The sequence below is a fragment of the Aquarana catesbeiana genome, linkage group LG02 (genome assembly GCF_042186555.1).
Source record: "Aquarana catesbeiana isolate 2022-GZ linkage group LG02, ASM4218655v1, whole genome shotgun sequence".
In the NCBI taxonomy this organism is placed as follows: Eukaryota; Metazoa; Chordata; class Amphibia; order Anura; family Ranidae; genus Aquarana; species Aquarana catesbeiana.
In genome coordinates, this window is record NC_133325.1 from 570,181,389 (window position 1) to 570,203,423 (window position 22,035).

Sequence of the window (22,035 nt, forward strand, 5' to 3'; positions counted from 1 at the left end):
AGGGTCACACCCTTCTCCAAACCAACCTCATTTTCCTGGGAAAATCCTGTCAGGTCAGGAGAACAAGAAGGGTTTTCTAAAAGCAGTCTGTGGAGAGTCAGGCCCACAATAAGCCGACAAGAGTCCACCCAAGGAGGTCCTACAGAGAAGAAGGGAGAGGGCAGGACCCGTTAGGAATAGTCTGCCAGTTCGTTTTTTCTGTACCACCCCTATGACGCCGTGTAATATAATACACATGCCTCGCTCATCCTTCCATTCGCTATAGAATTAAATGAGAGCATGGCTCCTTTCAGGCCTGCTCCCCTTGTGTTTGTGTGCCTCTCATGACAAGTCTCCTGAGCGGAGTCGGCACTCGGGGTTTTCTGTATATTGTGTGGTAGTGAGATTTGGCTGGAGGAGGATTCGGCTGGGTGTAGCTGCGCCTCTCATACATCCATATTTACACATAGGCTCGGGGCCGCAGGAGACAGGGAGCCTCAGAGACTTCCTCTCCTCCTCCTCCTCCTCCCAGCGCCTAACATCACCGCTGCTGAAGATGGCACTGCAACTTCTAGGAGCCGCCTGGATCCTACTTCATGTCATGTCACCTCAGGGTAAGTCATGGGCTGACCCCTCCGCTAAAGCTTTAGCTCTATAAATGGCCAGGGTTGTGTGTGCTGGCTACAGGATAGCACACCACTTCTGTAGTGCAGTACAAGGTTTGTGTTTATTTGGTGTGGAGTGAGTGACCACAGACTTCTGGGGACAGCAGCTTCGTCTGGAGACACATAAACAGGACATCATGTTTTCTTCTGTGGAGGGGCGATGGTGGCAAATGCACTTATTAGAGGTTGACAATAAAGATCAGGACAGGGAACCTTTGTTTTAAAAAAAAAATAAAAAATCAGGACAGGTTTACATAGCTGGGGGCGGTGAGGGGTTTACAATGCAGTTTGAGACAGGACTGTGTAGCTGGGGGGTGACAATAGAGATCAGGACAGGTTTACATAGCTGCAGGGTTGGGGGGTTTACAATGGCGTTTAGGACAGGTCTATGTAGCTGGGGGGGTGACAATAGAGATCAGGACAGGTTTATGTAGTGGGGGAAGACAATGGAGTTTGGGACAGGTCTATGTAGCTGGGGGGTGACAGTAGAGATCAGGAAAGGTTTACGTAGTGGGGCAAAGACAATGCAGTTTGGGACAGGTCTATGTAGCTGGGGGGTGAGAGTAGAGATCAAGACAGGTTTATGTAGTGGGGGAAGACAATGGAGTTTGGGACAAGTCTATATAGCTGGGGGGTGACAATAGAGATCAGGACAGGTTTATGTAGTGGGGGAAGACAATGGAGTTTGGGACAGGTCTATGTAGCTGGGGGGTGACAGTAGAGATCAGGAAAGGTTTACGTAGTTGGGGGGTTTACAATGGAGTTTGGGACAGGTCTATGTAGCTGGGGGGTGAAAGTAGAGATCAAGACAGGTTTAGGTAGTGGGGGAAGACAGGTGGAGTTTGGGACAGGTCTATGTAGCTGTGACAGTAGAGATCAGGACAGGTTTATGTAGTGGGGCGAAGACAATGCAGTTTGGGACAGGTCTATGTAGCTGGGGGGTGACAGTAGAGATCAGGACAGGTTTATGTAGTGGGGGAAGACAATGGAGTTTGGGACAGGTCTATGTAGCTGGGGGGTGACAGTAGAGATCAGAACAGGTTTATGTAGTGGGGGAAGACAATGGAGTTTGGGACAGGTCTATGTAACTGTGTCAGCAGAGATCAGGTGGTGATAGGATGGCCGTATATTACGTGGTGATAGGATGACCGTATAGATTGGGACAAGTTTACTTAGTGGTGGAGGGGTGGCAGGAGAGATCAGGACAGGCATAGTTGGGGGCAGGACAATAGAGATAGGGACAGGTTTACATAGCTTGGGGGGGGGACAGTAGAGATCGGAACAGCCTTTAGTAGCTGGGGGGTGACAATAGAGATCAGGACTGGTTTTCCTAGCTGTGGGGGGGGATGACAGTAGAGATTGGGATAGGGCTGCAACTAACGATTATTTTCATAATCAATTAGCTGGCCAATTATTGTTTCGATTAATCGGATAATAACCGAAAAAAAAGTGTGTCCAAAAAAAAAAGGCAATTTATTCTTAACCACTTCCCTACCCGCCCATAGTCATATGACGTCCACAGGTGGGATCTCCCATCCTGGGCGGGCGTCACATGACGTCCTCGGCCTCTAGGCGGTATAGGGGGCACGCACGTGCCGCGTCACTCGGGAGCCCATGCACGTGCCCGGCGGTCGCAATGTCTGCCGTTCACCCGTGATTACTGGTGACAGAACAGGAACATGGATCTGTGTGTAAACACACAGATCCATGTTCCTGTCAGGGGAGAGGAGACAGATTGTGTGTTCCTAGTTTATAGGAACACAGATCGGTCTCCTCCCCTAGTCAGTTCCCTCCCCCCCACAGTTAGAATCACTCCCTAGGTAACCCCTTGATCGCTCCCTTAGTGTTAACTCCTTCCCTGCCAGTGACATTTATACAGTAATCAGTGCATATTTACAGCTCCGATCACTGTATAAGTGTCACTGGTCTCAAAATAGTGTCAAAAGTGTCCGATCTGTCCGCCGCAATGTCACATTCACAATAAAAATCGCAGATCACCATCATTACTAGTAAAAAAAAAAAAAATAATAATAATAAAAATGCCATAAATCTATCCCCTATTTTGTAGGCGCTATAACTTTTGCGCAAATCAATCAATATATGATTATTGCGATTTTTTTAATTTATTTATTTTTACCAAAAATATGTAGAAGAATACATATCGGCCTAAACTGAGGAAAAAAATGTGTTTTTAAAAGAAAAAAAATTGGGATATTTATTATAACAAAAAGTAAAAAAAAAAAAAATGTTTTTTTTTCAAAATTGTCGCTCCTTTCTTTGTTTATAGCGCAAAAAATAAAAACTGCACAGGTGATCAAATACCACCAAAAGATAGCTCTATTTTGTGGGGAAGAAAATAATTAATTTGGGTACAGTGGTACATGACCGCGCAATTGTCATTCAGAATGTTACAGCGCTGAAAATTGGCCTGGGCAGGAAAATGCCCTATATTGAAATGGTTACATATCTGTATGCAGTAGTAAATATAAATAACCAACTATATGGTTAGGGAGCAAAATCTCTAATCCACTCTGAGAATAACAGACAGAAGAGATGTACTGTATATACTATTAGAGGTTGAAATCAATGGTCAGTGCCGCCAAAGCGCCTCGGCAGCGGCGTTTTGCGGGTGCTTTTAACCCTTTATTCGGTCGCTAGCGGGCCCTCTAGGGTTCCCCACCAGCGCCTCTGGCTCCTCCTGCCTTCAGAGTGCCCCAACAATCTGCAAAGTATAGTATAGAGTGTCCCAATAGCAAGGTAAAAAAAACTTCTGCCTTTAGAACCACTCACGTCCTGCCCAGGACTACATGTCCCATGAGGCATTGCTCTTCACACATTCACAAGTTCTCAGACACTTACTGACATATGTGGATGGTATACTGAGTTGTATGTGTGCTGCATTGTATTTCCTGATATGTAAACAAATAATGCATTCTGTATGCAGGCCAACTAATCGGCTGGCCGATTAATCGATTATGAAAATAGTTGACAACCATTTTCATAATCAACTAGTTGTCGATTAATCGATTAGTTGTTTCAGCCCTAAATTGGGACAGGTCTACATAGCTGGGGGGTGAAAATAGACATCTAAGCAGATTTACGTTGCTGCGGGTGGGGACAGTAGAAATTGGGATAAGTTTACATTGTGGTTGAGGGGTGGCAATAGAGATCAGAACAGGCATAGCTGGGACAGGACAATAGAAATCGGGATAGCTGGGGGTAACAGTAAAGATTGAAGCAGGTTTACATAGCTGGGGGGGTGACAACAGAGATCAGAACTGGATTTCGTAGCTGGGGGGGTGGTGTCAGTAGATATTGGGACAGCTCTACGTAGCTGGGGGGGGGGTGACACTAGAAATCTGTACATAGCACTGGAGGGGGGCAGTAGAGATCAGAACAGGCATAGCTGGGGGCAGGACAATGGAGATCAGGATAGCTAGGGGGTGACAGTAGAGATCCGGACTGGTTTTCGTAGCTGGGGGTGACAGTAGAGATTGGGACAAGTCGCTGGGGGTAGAACAATAGAGATCAGGACTGGTTTACGTAGCTGGGGGTGCGACAGTGGAAATTAGCACAGGTTTACATAGCTTAGGGGGGTTGACAGTTGCTATCTAGACAGATTTACATAGCCAGGAGTGGTGACAGTAGAGATCAAGACAAGTGTACATGAAGGTGAGGGTGACAGTGGAGATCAGTGCAGGTGTGGAGTTTGGGACATGTCTCTGTAGCTGTGACAATAGAGATCAGGACAGGTTTATGTAGTGGGTGGGGGGGGTTGTCGGCAATGGAGATTGGGACAGGTCTATGTAGCTGGGGGGGGGCAATAGAGATCAGGACTAGGGGTGCACCGAATGGAAATTTTAGTGATGAAACTGATACCAAAAATGAAAGATGCACTAGGCCAACAACCAAAACCAATACCAAAAATGACAGTTAAAAAATATTTATGTTATTTTTATATATAACTATATTATATTCAACTTTTTATTTAATATCATCAATTTAAAATAATATGAATGTATTGTTTACCATTATTGGCACCTTTAGTGCAAGAAAGGTCAAGAAAAATTTAGTCTGCAGTCTCTAACCATCTCTTGTATCATGTCCTCAGTCTCTAACCATCTCTTGTATCATGTCTGCAATCTCTTAACTACTTAACAACTGCGCTATATCCGACTGATGGCTACAGTGCGGCTCGATAACTCTGTAAGGGCGTACATTGATGTCCTCCCAGAATCTTGCTCCCGCTCCCCTGGGGCGCACACCCGGGAACATCCGTGCGTGACTGCCGGGTCCTCAGGACCCGGCGCATCACGGATCACGGTAAATGGCCGCTGAGAGCTCCCGTTTACCACGTGATCGCTCTGTCAAATGACAGAGCGATCACTTGTAAACAAACCGGCGTCACGTCCGGTTCCTCTCTCTCTGTACAGATCGGTACAGAGAGGGGAGAGGGGAGAGATCAGATGCTGCTGCAGCGCTGTGGGCTTGATGTGTAGTGCCCACAGCGCTGATTTGTGCCCACTCCAGCCGTCCATCCATCCATCCATACTCAGCCAGCCATCCATCCATGCTCGGCCAGCCATCCATACTCAGCCAGACATCCATCTATCCATACTCAGCCAGACATCCATCCATCCATCCATACTCAGCCAGACATCCATGTTCAGCCAGCCATCCATACTCAGCCAGACATCCATCCATCCATACTCAGCCAGACATCCATCCATCCATACTCAGCCAGACATCCATCCATCCATACTCAGCCAGACATCCATCCATACTCAGCTTGCCATCCATGCTCAGCCAGTCATCCATCCATCCATGCTCAGCCATCCATCCATACTCAGCCAGCCATCCATCCATACTTAGCCATCGATCCATGCTTAGTCATCCATCCATCCATACTCAGCCATCCATCCATCCATGCTCAGCGAGCCATCCATCCATCTATGCTCAGCCAGCCATCCATCCATGCTCAGCCATCCATCCATACTCAGCAATACTCATCCATCCATGCTCATCCATCCATCCATCCATGCTCAGCAATACTCATCCATCCATCCATCCATCCATGCTCAGCAATACTCATCCATCCATCCATACTCAGCAATACTCATCCATCCATCCATCCATACTCAGCCAGCCATCCATACTCAGCAATACTCATCCATGCTCAGCCATCCATCCCTAATCAGCAATACTCATCCATGCTCATCCATCCATCCATACTCAGTAATACTCAGCCATCCCATCCACCCTCATCCATATTCAGCCATACCAAGCAATACCCAGCCATACTCAGCTGTACCCAGCCATCCCATCAGTACTCAGCCGTACCCAGCCTTACTCAGCCATCCCATCCAGATACTCAGCCATACTCATTCATGCTCAGTCATCCCATCCATGCTCATCCATTCCCATTCATGCTCATCCATGCCACATCAGTTCTCATCCATGCCACATCAATGCCACTAGAGTGCCTCACAAAAGTGTAATAGGTAGTCAAATTAGATTTGACATTTATGCCCCTAGAATGCCTGATGGTGCTCCCTGCATGTTGTACCTCTGTATGTGGCCAGGCTGTGTAAAAGTCTCACACATGTGGTATCGCCATACTCAGGAGGAGTAGGAGAATCTATTTTGGGGTGTAATTTTTGGTATGTACATGTGTTAGAAATATTGTATAAATGGACAACTTTGTGTAAAAAAAAAAAAAAAAAAAAAAAAAAAGTGTTTTAATTTTCTTTACACATTTTCCAGAAACTTGTAGAAAAAAATGACATGTTCAAAAGACTCACTATGCCTCATTGGTTGGGTTGTTTTCTTTACAAACTGGGGTCATTTTTGGGGCGTTTCCATTGTCCTGGTTCTCCTTCAAAAGTGTAAGGGGTAGTCAAGAAATTATATGTGTAATTTATGCTCCAAGAACGCCTGATGGTGCTCTCTGCATGTTGCGCCTCTGTATGTGGCCACACTGTGTAAAAGTCTCACACATGTGGTATCGCCATACTCAGGAGGAGTAGTATAATGTGTTTTGGGGTGTAATTTGTGATATGCATATGCTGTGTGTGAGAAATAACCTGCTAATATAACAATTTTGTGAAGGAAAAAAAAAGAAAAAAAATAGATTTTGCAAAGAATTGTGGGAAAAAATTACAACTTCAAAAAACTCACCATGCCTCTTACTAAATACCTTGGAATGTCTACTTTCCAAAAAGGGGTCATTTGGGGAGTATTTGTACTTTCCTGGCTTGTTAGGGTCTCAAGAAATGAGATCGGCCTTCAGTACATCAAGTGTGATCAATTTTCAGAGATTGGCACCATAGCTTGTGGACTCTATAACTTTCATGAAGACCAAATAATATGCATTGATTTGGGTTATTTTTTAACCAAAGAAATGTAGCAGCATAAATTTTGTCCAAAATTTTTGAAGAAAAATGACTAATTAGCAAAATTTTATACCGGAAACTAAGAAAAATGCATTTTTTTTACAGAATATTCGGTATTTTTTCTTTAAATAGCGCACAAAATAAAAAACCCAGAGGTGATTAAATACCACCAAAAGAAAGCTCTATTTGTGTGAAAAAAAGGACAAAAAAATTCATATAGGTACAGTGTTGCATGACTGAGTAATTGTCATTCAAAATGTGAGAGCACCGAAAGCTGAAAATTAGTCTGGTGAGGAAGGGGGTTTAAGTGCCCAGTGGTCAAGTGGTTAAACTTAAAAACACTGCTAATAGTATTAGCAAAATTTCCATTCAATGTACCTCTAGCAGACATGATACAGAAAATGGTCAGAGACTGCGGACATGATAAAGGAGATGGTCAGAGACTGCAAACATGATACAGAGGATGGTCAGAGACTGCAGACATACTACAGGAGATGGTCAGAGACTGCAGACATGATATAGGAGATGGTCAGAGACTGCAAACATGATACCAGAGATCAATGCAGCCTCACCAGTGTCCATCAAATGCAGCCTGCTTGTGCCCAGCAGCCTCACCCGTGCCCATCATATGCAGCCTGCCTGTGCCCAGCAGCCTCATCAGTGCCCGCCATATGCAGCCTATCAGTGCCCAGCAACCTCACCAGTGCCCATCATATGCAGCCTGCCTGTGCCCAGCAGCCTCACCAGTGTCCATCATATACAGCATGCCTGTGCCCAGCAGCCTTACCAGTGTCCATCATATGCAGCATGCCTGTGCCCAGCAGCCTCACCAGTGTCCATCATATGCAGCATGCCTATGCACAGCAGCCTCACCAGTGTCCATCATATGCAGCATGCCTGTGCCCATATCAGAGTGGTGATCTCCACATGTCACGGAGCAGGGTTTGAATTGCCCGGGCTGCAGTAACAATGTCCCCCCTCCTGTGATCACATCACACTGATTCAATGTCCCGCCACTGGATCAGTGTGCCGTCTATCACTGGAGGCGGAACATTGTTACTACGGCCCTGACAATTCAGCTCCGTAACATGCGGAGATCGCGGCGAGTAGGGAGGGGAGGAGGAGGGAATGGACGGCACCCGGTGGCTGACCCCGCCCCCTTTCTGTATTGGCTTTTTTTTGCTATTGGCCGAATGAAAAAAGTTTTCGGTGGCCGAAATTTCTGTGCACCTCTAATCAGGACAGGTTTACGTGGTGATGGGGGAAGACTGTAGAGATTGGGACAAGTTTACATAGCAGAGGAGGGGTGGCAGTAGAGATCAGGACAGGCATAGCTGGGGCAGGAGTCAGGACAATAGAGATCGTGATAGCTGGGGGGTAAAAGTAAAGATTGGAGCAGGTTTACGTAGTTGGGGGTGACAATGAAGATCAGGACAGATTTACATAGGTTGGGGGGTGACAGTAGAGATCGGGACAAGTGTATTGGACAAGTGCTGGAGGGGGGCAGTAGAGATCAGAACAGGCATAGCTGGGGGCAGGACAATATAGATCAGGATAGCTGGGGGGGGTGACAATAGAGATCAGGACTCTTTTTTGTAGCTGGGGGGGGGGGGGTGACAGTAGAGTTTGGGACAGGTCTACGTAGCTGGGGGGTGACAACAGAGATCTGAACAGTTTGTCATAGCTGGGGGTGGTGACAGTAGAGAGCGGACAAGTTTACATAGCGGTGGGGTTGACAGTAGAAATCAGAACAGGCGTAGCTGGGGGCAGGACAATAGAGATCAGGACTGGTTTACGTAGCTGGGGGTGTGACAGTGGAGGTCGGGACAGGTTTACATAGCTTGGGGGGGTTGTCAATAGAGATCTAGATAGATTTACGTAGCTGGGGTTGGTGACAGTAGAGATCGGGACAAGTTTACATGGAGGTAGGTGTGACAGTGGAGATCAACACAGGTTTATGTAGCTCTGGGGGTGACAATAGAGATCAGGACAGGTTTATGTAGCTAGGGGGATGATGATAGAGATCGGGACAGGTTTTTATAGCTTGTGGGGCTGATGATCGAGATCGGGGCAGGTTTATGTAGCTGGAGGGGTGACAAAAGAGATCAGGACAGGTTTATGTAGCTGACCGACTCACAGTTGTTAAGGGATGGTCTGGCACAGAGTCCATAGACCTGACCCGGGTGTAAATAGCCGATTTGGTCTTTATATGTTTGAGGTGCTGGAACCCTAGGTGGATATTACCTGGTAGGAAGGGAGGAAGAACATTTACTTACCTTACATCCAGTTTCTGCACTGGACAGAGCAAAGTCATGATCCTTGAGCCTGTACTGGGCATTATCAGAAAGAGCTCATGCAAGGCTGCCTTCCTACTTCTTTCAGTAGAAGTTTGGTTTAAAGTTAGGGTCTCACTGGTAATTCTGCCACTGGCAACAATAAAGCGGTAGTAAACCGCTTTTTTTTTTTTTTAACCTGCAAGTAATTATGGCAATGTCATCACATCCTAGCACATTATGTGAAACTTACCTTAGAAGGAAGCCCTCCAGCGGTGCACTGTCAGCTGAAGGTGCTTCCATCTTCACCTGGTCTTCCTTTCGGGTCCGTGGACTCCGGCTGTGAGTGGCTGGAAACGCGATGACATCACTCCCACACATGCACGCTGGAGTGCTTTCACACTGGGGCGGTGCACTTGCAGGTTTACAAAAGTAATAGTCTCTTAAGGCTCGTACACACTGCTATTTTTTTTTTTTTTTCGTTCAGCCCAGCGGGTTGAATGAAAAAAAAACTGACAGCTCAAATTGGACCTGCTGTACTAACAATCCAATGTTAGTACAGCCATCTCCACTGGTGCGCTATTGAGTTCTGACAGGGGGATGCCCCCCGCCAGAACACTCCGGTCAGTGCTCTCAGCCAATGGCTGAGAGTGCTGACGTGGAGCCAGTCAGTAGACCTTTTTCGGTCATGACCCTTGGACAGAAGCTGACGGCCAGCTTCTGTCGGACTGGCTGCCGTACACACGGGTCAAATGTCGTCCAACATTCGACCCCTGTGTACTGGGCTTTACTGACCCTTAGTCTTAAAGTGATACTAAAGGATTTTTTAAAATAAGAAACATGATATACTTACATGCTCGGTGTAATGGCTTTGCACAAAGCAGCCCTGATCTTCCTCTTCTCTGATCCCCCCACTGGTGCTCCTGGCCCCTCCCCCCAAAAAAGTACCCCTCATAGCAAGCTGCTTGTATATTCATTGACGCACAGAACAGGGCTCAGCTCTGTGCCCCACAAACTCCTCACTAGCTCTGAATGACAGGTGGCTCCCATGTCTGATCCAATGAGGTGGGAGAAAGCCGGGAGAGCAGCTGCTCTCATGCATATTATAGCTGGTTCCAGATCGGTCTCAGGTAATTAGGGAGGAGCTGAATTTGGAAGGTTTTTTACCTTCATGCATGGAATGTATAAAGGTAAAAAAAACCTTCAGCCGTTAGAACCACTTTAACGTGACTCAAAAACATAAAGTGTAACTATGGGGAAAATAAAAAATAACATGATATGATACAGTCTGTCATTAGCATTAACACAGTATTATTTGTTTACGAGCCCTTGCACACTGGGGCGGGGGCGGCGTCGGCGGTAAAACGCCGCTATTATTAGCGGCGTTTTACCGTCGGTATTTGGCCGCTAGCGGGGCGGTTTTACCCCCCGCTAGCGGCCGAGAAAGGGTTAAATACCACCGCAAAGCGCCTCTGCAGAGGCGCTTTGCCGGCGGTATAGCCGCGCCGTCCCATTGATTTCAATGGGCAGGAGCGGTAAAGGAGCGGTATACACTCCGCTCCTTCACCGCTCCGAAGATGCTGCTGGCAGGACTTTTTTTTACCATCCTGTCAGCGCACCGCTCCAGTGTGAAAGCCCTCGGGGCTTTCACACTGGATACACAGCAGCGGCACTTTCAGGTCAGTTTGCAGGCGCTATTATTAGCGCAATAGCGCCTGCAAACCGCCCCAGTGTGCAAGGGCTCTACTTGACTCTGGTTTTATTGCCTATTTATCCTGCCATTAGGTTTGGGGTTTTTTTTCCCACTTTCTATAAGAAAACCACCTGTTTGGCAGAAGTGGCTGTTAAAGGCTCATTCACAGGTGTGCATGTGGAGCTGCATTACAGGTAGTCGGTGTTAGTCAATAGAGATGCATGTACAAGTGAATTGCTACAAACACAGACAGCGTGTGTCTGGAGTGGGCACCCATCCATGCATGCATCTCAGACTCGGGTTTGTGGGTGAGTTCGTACAGTCGCTTAATCTCCATTGACTAACACAGGCCACTTGCACGCAGCTCCAAATGCATGAACAAACAGCTCTTCACACTGTACAGGCCTCTGCGCACTGTGACTGAGCCCTTAAGCAGAATGAATCCCTCTTATCCTTTACAGCTGAAGACACTGCCATCTTGTCCTCTGCTTAGATTTGCAGTTGCTTGGTGCTGTGTTTATGATCAGCTATGATACCAGCCATTTGAGGGTTCAAAAAATCATTTGAGAGCTGACATAGTTGTTAGTCTTTGTGATGATTGTCAACAAAGACACGCCTTGAATGTAACCATTTTGTTGCCTGTCCTTTTGTCAAACTCAACTAAACGCTCCACTCCTTTACAGCCAAGGAAGCTGCCATCTTGGTCTCTGTTTAATTTGCAGTTGCCATTGTGCAAGCGCAGCTCAGTTTGCATTCTGGCACAGTGCCTGAGTGCTGGGAAGATTGCACTCCTGTGTCGGCAAATCAGAATGGCTGCAGCCAGAAGAAGCTGGCACCGGTGAGACACATTTGACCGTTGAAAGGAGGTAAGTATCATGTAGTTTAACTTTGCTTAACTATTTTCCAAAACAGTTACAGAAAGTGGAAAAATAAGGGATCTACATACAGAATCAACAGATAATAAAACCATGTAATTAAAAATAATGCTTTAATGCTATTGCCAGACTGCATCATAGTTGCATAGTAGGTAAGGTTGAATAAAGACAATAGTCCATCCAGTTCAACCTATGTGGATGCATGTGTCAGTGTCTATAATTTCCATGTCCCTGTATGTTGTGCTTTTTAAGATGCACATCCAAGAGTCTCTTAAAAATATCCATACTCTCCGCAGCCACCACCAATTGTGGAAGAGAGTTCCACATCCTTATTACCCTGACAGTGAAAAACCCCCTGTGCAGTTTAGGGTGAAACCACTTCTCCTCCAATCTCATAGTGTGTCCCCGTATACTCTTACACTTCTTGAGACTGAATAGTTTTTTTCCTATGCTGGGATCCCCATTGAGGTATTTATAAATCGCTATCATATCTCCCCTCAAGCGTTGTTTCTCCAGCGAGGATAGATTTAGTATTTGCAGTTGTTCCTCGTAATCAAGGTCCTCTAGTCCCCTTATTAGTTTTGTTGCACTTCTTTGGACTCTCTCCAGTTCCAGCACATCCCTTCTGAGGACTAGTGACCAGAACTGGACAGAATACTCCAGATGTGGTTTAACCAGAATTTTATAAACTGGCAGGATTATCATTCTGTCCCTGGAGTATATCCCCCTTTTTATGCATGCTAATATTCTGCTGGCTTTGGTAGCTGCAGCATGACATTGCATGCTATTGCTCAATCTGTCATCTACTAGGACCCCCAGATCTTTCTCCACCCTTGACATCCCCCAATGGTTCTTCCCCTAGTGAGTAGTTTGCATTTGTTTTTTGCCCCAAGTGCATTACTTTACATTTTTTCCACATTAAACCTCATTTGCCATGTATTTGCCCACTCCATTATTTTGTTCAGGTCTTTCTGTAAAATTTCTATATCCTGATGTGAAGTTATTGCCCTGCTTATTTTTGTGTCATCTGCAAAAACTGAGATTGAGCTATTTATCCCATCCTCTATATCAGGGGTAGGCAACCTCGGCCCTGTGGTGAAACTACAAATCCCATCATGCCTCTGCCTCATGCATGTGATTATCAGGGTCTCACAATGTCTCATGGGACTTGTAGTTTCAAAACAGCTGGAGGGCCGAGGTTGCCTACCTCTGCTCTATATCATTTATGAATACATTTAATAGAATTGGTCTCAAGACAGAGCCTTGGGGTATACCACTTACCACTCCAGACCAGTCGGAGTATACGTCGTTTATCACTACCCTTTGGACAGGCCCCTGTAACCAGTTTTTTATCCAAGAACAAACCTTGTGGTCCACACCTGCGGATCTCAGCTTGTAGATTAGGCGCTTATGGGGGACTGTATCGAATACCTTTGCAAAATCCAGGTACACTAAATCCACTGGCCTTCCCCTGTCTAGATGGCAGCTCACTTCCTCGTAGAATGTTAACAAATTGGTCTGGCAAGAACGACCTTTTTTAAACCCATGCTGATAACTACTTATGATTTTTTTTTCCTCCAGTAAATTTTTGGATATAGTCCCTTATCATCCCCTCCAATAATCTACCAATGATTGATGTTAGGCTGACTGGCCTGTAGTTTACAGGGATTTGTCTTTCTCCTTTTTTTGAATATTGGTACCACATTGGCTGTTCTCCAATCATCTGGTACAAATCCTGTCAGTATGCTGTCCACAAAGATCAGGAACAATGGTCTGGCTATAACCTGACTGAGTTCTCTGAGGACTCTCGGGTGTAAGCCATCTGGTCCTGGTGATTTATTTGTATTAAGTTTATCTAGTCTTTCCTTCACTCCGGCCTCTGTTAGCCACGAGGGTATGCCCTGTGATGTGTCACTAACAGTATTGTCGCGGTCAATTTACCCCTCCTTTTCCTGCGTAAAAACTGAGAAGGCATTTAGTACAGTTGCCTTCTCTGTGTCATCCATAACCATCCTCCCATCCTTGTCTTTTATGTGGGCAGTGTGCTCTGATTTTGCCTTTTTACTGCTAATGTATCTAAATTGTCTTTGGATTTTTTTTACTCTCCTCTGCTATATGTCTCTCAGTCTTTTTTGGCCGCCCTAATTGCGTTTTTTTACACTTCATATTGCATTCCTTGTAGTGTTGGAATGCTGTCGGTGACCCATTCCCTTTATATTGTTTAAAGGTAATTTTTTCTTTTTTAATGAGGCTTTTTACGTTACGGTTTAGCCACCTAGGTTTCACCTTCGCTCTTCTATATTTATTGCCCATTGGAATGCTCTGTTTGATACCTTTGTTTAATATGCTCCTGAAGCATTCCCATTTTTCTTCCGTGTTCAATGTATCTAGGATTTGGTCTCAATTGATGTAATGTAGTAATGAACGTAGTTCAGAAAAATTGGCTCGTTTGAAATTTTCTGTTCTTGTGCTTCCCTAGTGCCTCCTTTTTCTGCTTTACATTAAATGTGATCATCCTATGATCGCTAGATCCCAAGTTGTCCCGTATTTCTGAGATCAAACTAGGATCGTTCGTAATTAATAAATCCAGAAGGGCATTCTTTCTAGTTGGCGAATCCACCAATTGGCACATGAAGTTGTCTTGTAACACATTCATGAAATGACACATTTGAGTGAGCTGCCCCCTCTGCCCAGTCAATATCGGAATAATGGAAGTCCCCCATTATGATGACATTTCCCTGCCCCGCTGCCATTCCTAACTGTGATAGTAAGTCCCGCTCCTCCTCCTTCAGGTTGGGTTGCCTATAACATACCATCACTAATAACTTCTTTCACACTCCATCTTATTTACAATGTCTCTTCTCTCTACCACCCTTGCATCATTTTTTACATATAGACACACCCCTCCTCCTCTTCTACCTTCTCTGTCTTTCTGATATAAGGAATATCCCTGTATATTGTCTTTTTGATACAAGGAATATCCCTCTATATTTGCCAGCCAATCGTGTGAGCTGTCAAACCAAGTTTCAGTTCTATTCCCACAAAGTCTAAGTCCTCTTCATGCAATAGAAGCTCCAGCTCCTCCATTTTGTTATATATATATATATATATATATATATATATATATATATATATATATATATATATATATATATAAAATTAATTTTTTTATTTTGCCCATAGTGGACTATGCTTTAACTTAAATTCTAAACCTCACCCTTCACCTTATCCCATTTTACTTGACATTAAACCCTAGTGTTAATCTTAAAATAAAGTTTTGCATGAAGTTGGACTAACTCTTAACGTTATGAAAACCCTCAGGACAATTTTAAAATGTTACATCAGTAAGTACTATATTTTCTCAGCAATAAATGCTAGCATGCCGATAGTGACACCAAACATGTTATCCATCATATTATTATGTCTATTTACCACCCTGGTATAAATGACATCATTTAGGACATGTATGGTATTGCATTTTGTGGTAGAAAGCTTACCCTACCTATAATTATAAGTGATGAAAATAACAGCATATGAACCCTTTCTAGAGAAAAAGAAAAATACAGGGCTTCTTGTTTTACCTACTATGACCTTTTTGTCTTGTTCTTTTACAAAGATGTTTATTAGAGTTTTCAACAGTTTTTAACAGCACAGAATAACAGTGCAAAAGATTTCCAGTATAAGTAAAAGAGCAAAAAGGAGGCTTATAAATGGGCCACAAGCAACGAGGACAAATCAAAACTGAAAATTCATCGCCATGACAGCAAACAGAATGAGTAACAGCAGACTGTGTGGTACTCAAGTAGGAGACAGCCCCACTGTGCGGGATCTGCTCCACCCATCAGAGAAATGCAGTCCACAACCTAGTGGCGGGTGTGGCTTCAACAGAAGCTTTGTCTTTTTCATACAGATAATAAAAAGGACTGATTACCTTTGGACACAGAGACTTTAACTTTTGGGGTACACTGCCAACTGCAGTAGGATTGGACACTGAGCAACAACAAAAAAAAAATTTAGGCCATCCCAGGATAACTCTTCCTACTATCAGCATGCTTCACTTTTTTGCTAATGTCCTAGGACAATTACCATCTTCTCTTCAGCTCGGCTGTGTTGTAAACTAAGCTAGCACCTTTTTTCTTAATCTTTAAGATTTTTTCTTCATCCATCAAGACCCTTCTTTACATATCTGTTAGAGCATGGTTGTTCAATTGCAGTTGTCCAGCACTGCAGTTCTCAGCCTAACTTTTAAAGTGCTGCATCTAGACTCTGCTGGACTGAATGTTGTGGGATGAGTCCAGAAGTCACATTTAGCCATTGGGTTCCATGTAGGGTTCTTTTCAGACTCTGTACTGGTAAAAGTTTTCAGGTCCAGAGCCACTGGCATTGCCTCAGTGCTTACTCTTTCTCTAAAGGCTCACTTTGTGAGTAAGCAGTTCAGGCCAAGCACTGGGAGAGCACTATTTCCCACCAGTTTTGACAGTGGAGTAGTGGTTTATTGCTGTAAGACTGAGCACTGACGTAATCTGCTGGAAATTTTACACACTTTGCACTCTTTCTCACCATAATGCTTTGAGGAATGATCTCCCCTCTGATGTTCCTCTCTTTTCAAGAAAGAGCAGCAATCTTTGATCATTCCTGCTGCCTGCCTTCAGTGATTTTTGTCACCTTCGACCATCTGATCTTCATCTGCTACCAGCTGTCTAAGTTTCATGAGTACCTGGGGCCTTGCCGTGTACCCTGTGTCTTAACCTCCCTGGCGGTATTCCCGAGTCCGGCTCGGGGTGGAATTTCAGAACCCCCAGCCAGACTCGGCATCACATTGCAGGATCCAGGAAGAGCTTACTTACCTTGTCCCCTGGATTCTGAGATGTCTCCCCGCAGTGTGAGCGGCTCGATTCATCACGGAGCCGAGCTCCGTTCCCTGTGAGCGTTGCGACGCACGGGGACGGAGAACGGCGCCAAATTCAAAAAGTGAAACACACACAATACATACAGTATACTTTAATCTTACAGATTACATTACTGTGAAATTATTTCACCTCCCTTTTTGTCCCTAGTGGTTTCTCCACTGCCTTGCATGCAGTTTTATATTATATAAAACTGTTTTTTCTGCCTGGAAACTTGAGATTGTCCATGGCAACCAAAACCGTCCCTTTATGTCAAAAGGGGGTTTAGACCAGCTAGAAAACAGCAATAATAAATTTGAATCACTCGCAGAATTGAGCGATAGTGATTTGTGGGGAGATCCATCATCAAACACTGAAAAGTAATGACAGTGACATTTCTGCAACTGAGCAAATTTCAGTGTTTTTGATTTGATTACATTATTGAATAATTTTTATTATTATTATATTATTATTTTGCATAATTATTTATAGTTATTTATTATATTATAATTTATGATTTCGTGTTTCAAACTTCCTCATACCGGAGATGTCTACTAGACTCTGGTTTAGACAGATTTAAGTGAGTTAATTCAAAGAATTACAGGCCTACAATATAAAATTCCAAATTTCCATGCAAAATATTGGTTCCGCTTTCAGCATCAAAAATCTGAAATAATCATACCACCAGAGAGGTTAAGTTGCCTTACCACTACACAGTTGCAACATATGTGATCCTATCTGCTGTAAAGAGGGGACCGAGTTCACATTTTATTAGCAGCTCCTGGGCTGCTTGGAGCTAATCTCCTGATGGTGCTGATGTCTGCAGCCTGGAATCCTGTTGCCCTCTGCTCCTAGAATATATCATGTCACTGGGGCTCTCTTTAGCTCCATCGGGTGTGGCTGATTCTTCTCCCCTTTTAACGGAGGTATTTACTACAGTCATGCAAGACTTTATCACCCAGTTATTTCTTCACTCTGACCTTGGTGACTTTTTTGAGTCTTCAGTCACTGTGATTGTCTAATTCTAAATTGCTCTAAATGGTCTTTGCCCCTAAGGAGTCGAAGACCACTGCTACGTGTTCCAAGTTAAGAGACTGTTTCTTATCGATGCGGTGCACACCACACTGAACCTAAAGGATCAGCCTGTTGCTTTTACTAATGCTGTTTTCAGTCTTGGGTCTTTTAGAACCTAAAACTGAAGACCCATTTGCATCCCATTGCTTCTGCTGTTCTATCCCTTTAACAGAGATTGGAAACAGTCACCCTGACAATCTGTTTACTCCCTCCAAGTACTTATTAGGTGTAATCATTGCGGAGGCTTTTGTAAAGACATGGAGTACCTAGGGCAGTGCTCTAGCCTATTGAAGAAAATCATACACCTTCTTTTAAGGGCCCAACCGATAAGCAGTTGAAAGCCATTTCAAGAGTTCTGTTCTTGCTAGCAGGCCCTGCTTTTCATCCCATCCTGGCTGTGCTTACTGTACCAAACCATGGTTGACTGGGCATAATTCAAAAGAGATCATACCACTGCTGTGATTGATCGCTTGATTATAGAATGCAGGAAGCAAATGGCTGTAGCTTTAAACTTCAGGTGTGAAGGGTTGCTAAAGGCTTCCTGACTTATCATCCGCTTGTCAATACAAGCAGATAGCACAGTACACATGCATAGCGCACTTTGGTTAAAATGCTTTACTGTGGAACCTGTGCCCAAGAAGTGTGTGATCAGCATGGCCTTCAAGGGATGGCTCTCTGGATCTACCCTTCACACCATTATCAAGGTCGCTACACTAAACCCTAAGGAATTAACTGCAAAGTCTTCTCACTCTTTATCTGGTTAGAAACATCCCTTTTGTTTCTCCACTCCCACACTCCAAGTCGAGGACTCCGAAACTTGGTTCCCAGTCTACCTGCAAAATCTGTGCAACAAAGTCCTTAGACAAGCCTTCCTCTGCAAGAAGGTCCATCCCCATTTTAACCTTTGTGGACACTTGAAAAATTTGCATCTCGGACATTTGAGTGCAGGTGATAGTATATCATTTCTACAAACTGGATTTTTGCTCCCTGCCTCCTCCTTGGGTTTTCACCACCAACCTTCCTGTGTCACTGCACAGATTAGCAGATCTCCATCAGTTCCTTTTCAGGTCTTCTGGGTCAAGGTGTTATTGTGCCAGTTGCTGTGGCAGAAAGGTTTTAATAGAATTTACCTCCAACCTGTACACAGCTCTCAAACCCAAATGAAGCATTCTCCCTACCTTTGATCTCAAAGCTCTGAATGTTCTAATTCAAACTCAGAAATTCTGCATGGAATTCATCAGGTCTGCCATTGAATCTGTTCACAATGGATACTTTTTGGCTTCTGATCCTGAAACTTCAGGCAATGTTGCTGGAACTGACTCATCATTTGGAATATCTGGGTCTTGTCCTGGACACAGCTCAAGCCAGAATGTTTCTTCCATTGAATAAACTTTAAACTCTCCAATTTCTGATTCAAGTTCTCCAGTTCAGTAGTTGGCCTGACTTTGTTTTTTGCATGAGAGTCTTGGGCCCATTTGCCCAATTTCACTTCTCACTCTACTATGCAACATTCTGTCATCGTGGGACAAGTCAATTAAGTCCCCGGACAGGCCATTTCATTTGGCACTGAAGATCAAGTTGTGCCTGGCCTGGTTGCGGCTGAATCTGGCTTTGGAATTGGAGAAGTCTTTATTTCCTGTCTCCAGAAAGATCCTCGTGACAGGTGCCAGCAGGGGAGGAGTTCTGAACATCCTGTCAGTCCAAGTGACCTTGTCACCAGAGTAGTCTTGTCTCCCAATCAACCTGAGACTTTGGGCCGTTTGGCTGTCTTTGCAGTGCTGGACCATCCTGCTGGAAGGTCGTCTAATCTGTATTCAGTTGGATAATGTAGTGGTGTACATCAGCCATCGGGGATGAACCAGAAGTGGGGGAATTGAGGTACACAGTTGCCACTCCCTGTGTTTATAATCATGCTTTTGGTACTGCTCTTGATACTGCTTTTGGATGTCCTGAAGGTAATTGTATTCCTGTGTCTCTCAATGGGCAAGAAATAAAACAGGAATTTTGTATTCACCATGAGATCCTTTTTTTGGAGTCTATTGAGGGACACAAGTCCCAACCGTCCATATTTATGATCCTGTTTCCAGTACTGCTTGCTAAAAAAATAGGAATTATTCATATTTGGAAGAGATATCCTGAGCTGGAGGCTTGCCAGTGTCCAAGCCTCCTGTAGGCAGCAAAGTAGTGCAGAAAATGTCACACACCATCACAAGAATAATGTATTGCCAGACTACACTTCACAAAACAACCACACCTCTAAGGGCCAGTTCACACCAAAACATGGTGCTGCAAGAGGGTGTGTGTTGCATGCACGTTTCCCACACCACAGGTGCCCTTGCAGTCTGCGTGCACGTGCCAATGTATTGCTAATGGCACCCAAAATGCAGATCGTAAACGCAATGGACATTAACTTTCATGTGAACGTAACGAGAAAAACCTCATGTCAAAACAGTCATTAAATACAAATATATAGACAGCTAAAATTAGAACTGTAATCAAATATTAGCTGTTATTAAGTTAAAATTGATGTAAACCCTACCTGGATGGACATTGAGCTTCCGAAAGCACAGTGTATCATACACTATTGCCATTTTTTAATTAAATACTGTTTTAACGTTTTTCAACCTGCACATCTCCTGTAGCATCTTTACAGCCACTTCCATGCACTCCAGCAACTGTCATTTCTCTGAGTTTCCTGATTGTGGCAAAAGTGGAATATGTACAATGTGAATTGGTACAGCTGAATGTAGTCTCCATTGGGAGAGTGTTGTGACAGGGTGACAACGCAGACAAATAATTGGGAGACAGGGACAGAGTGTCACCCTATAACAAGAGGTGTCTACAAAAAAATATTCATCGCAAGATCACCAGGTATTATTTTAATAACTACTTGGTGATGGAGTTTATATATACTTTAAACTATTTCCTATAGTTTGGGTTTTGCGATTAACCGTTTTTTTGAACATGTTTTTTCACTATTTCAATGAAAAGACTACTATCAGACTAAACCAGCCTTACCCTCCATTTGCAAGCTGCAGGGGGCTCTTGCAATAATGTGCAAAGTATGTGAAACAATCATGAGCTTCTGCGCTAGTTATTAATAAATATTTGTATATAATGTGCTGTCCTAAAAAGTGTTCCAAATTGCAAATATCAAAGTGTGCTGCTCGCATTTACATTTCCTGCAAGGTCATGTGTGCAATTGCAATTATGCGGTGCTCCCTAAGTGATATAATCCTATGTGAAACTCAATATGTGACACAAAACTCTATAGAGGTCTTATTTTCGGGGGAAACAGGGTATCTATATATCTATATCTATCTAGATAGATAGATAGATAGATAGATAGATAGATAGATAGATAGATAGATAGATAGATAGACACACATATATAACGTGCTAAAACAAGCATATATCCAAACTACAAGATGTACAATCTAAATCCAAACTAATAATCTAATAATCGCAAGATGATCAATAATATAGTGCAAGTCCATGAAATAGTTGCTTTAGTCCCACTTCAAAGTATCTTGTCCCAGAAATGTGAGTTACTTAGGGTTATTTACTAAAGGCAAATCCACTTTGCACTACAAGTGCAAAGTGCACTTGAAATTGCACTGGAAGTACACTTGGAAGTGCAGTCGCTGTAGATCTGAGGGAGACATGCAAGGAAAATAAAAAAACAGCATTTTAGCTTGCACATGATTGGATTATAAAATCAGTAGAGCTTACCCTCATTTCAGATCTACCCCTCATATTTGCAGGGACTGCACTTCCAAGTGCACTTTCAGTGCAATTTCAAGTGCACTTTGCACTTGTAGTTTGCACTTGTAGTGCAAAGTGGATTTGCCTTTAGTAAATATCAAAGTGTGCTGCTCGCATTTACATTTCCTGCAAGGTCATGTGTGCAATTGCAATTATGCGGTGCTCCCTAAGTGATATAATCCTATGTGAAACTCAATATGTGACACAAAACTCTATAGAGGTCTTATTTTCGGGGGAAACAGGGTATCTATATATCTATATCTATCTATATAGATAGATAGATAGATAGATAGATAGATAGATAGATAGATAGACACACATATATAACGTGCTAAAACAAGCATATATCCAAACTACAAGATGTACAATCTAAATCCAAACTAATAATCTAATAATCGCAAGATGATCAATAATATAGTGCAAGTCCATGAAA

General features: G+C 43.8%; 1 protein-coding gene across 1 annotated transcript in view; it reads left to right on the top strand.

Moving 5' to 3' along the window:
• The first annotated feature begins 209 nt into the window (after nt 1–209).
• Nucleotides 210–22,035, top strand: part of SHISA4 (shisa family member 4) — a 94,036-nt gene continuing 72,210 nt past the window's right edge. Inside the window, exon 1 of the mRNA XM_073616076.1 lies at nt 210–593. Coding sequence (XP_073472177.1) covers nt 272–593 — 322 coding nt within the window. The 5' untranslated portion in view covers nt 210–271. The remainder of the gene's footprint in view (nt 594–22,035) is intronic.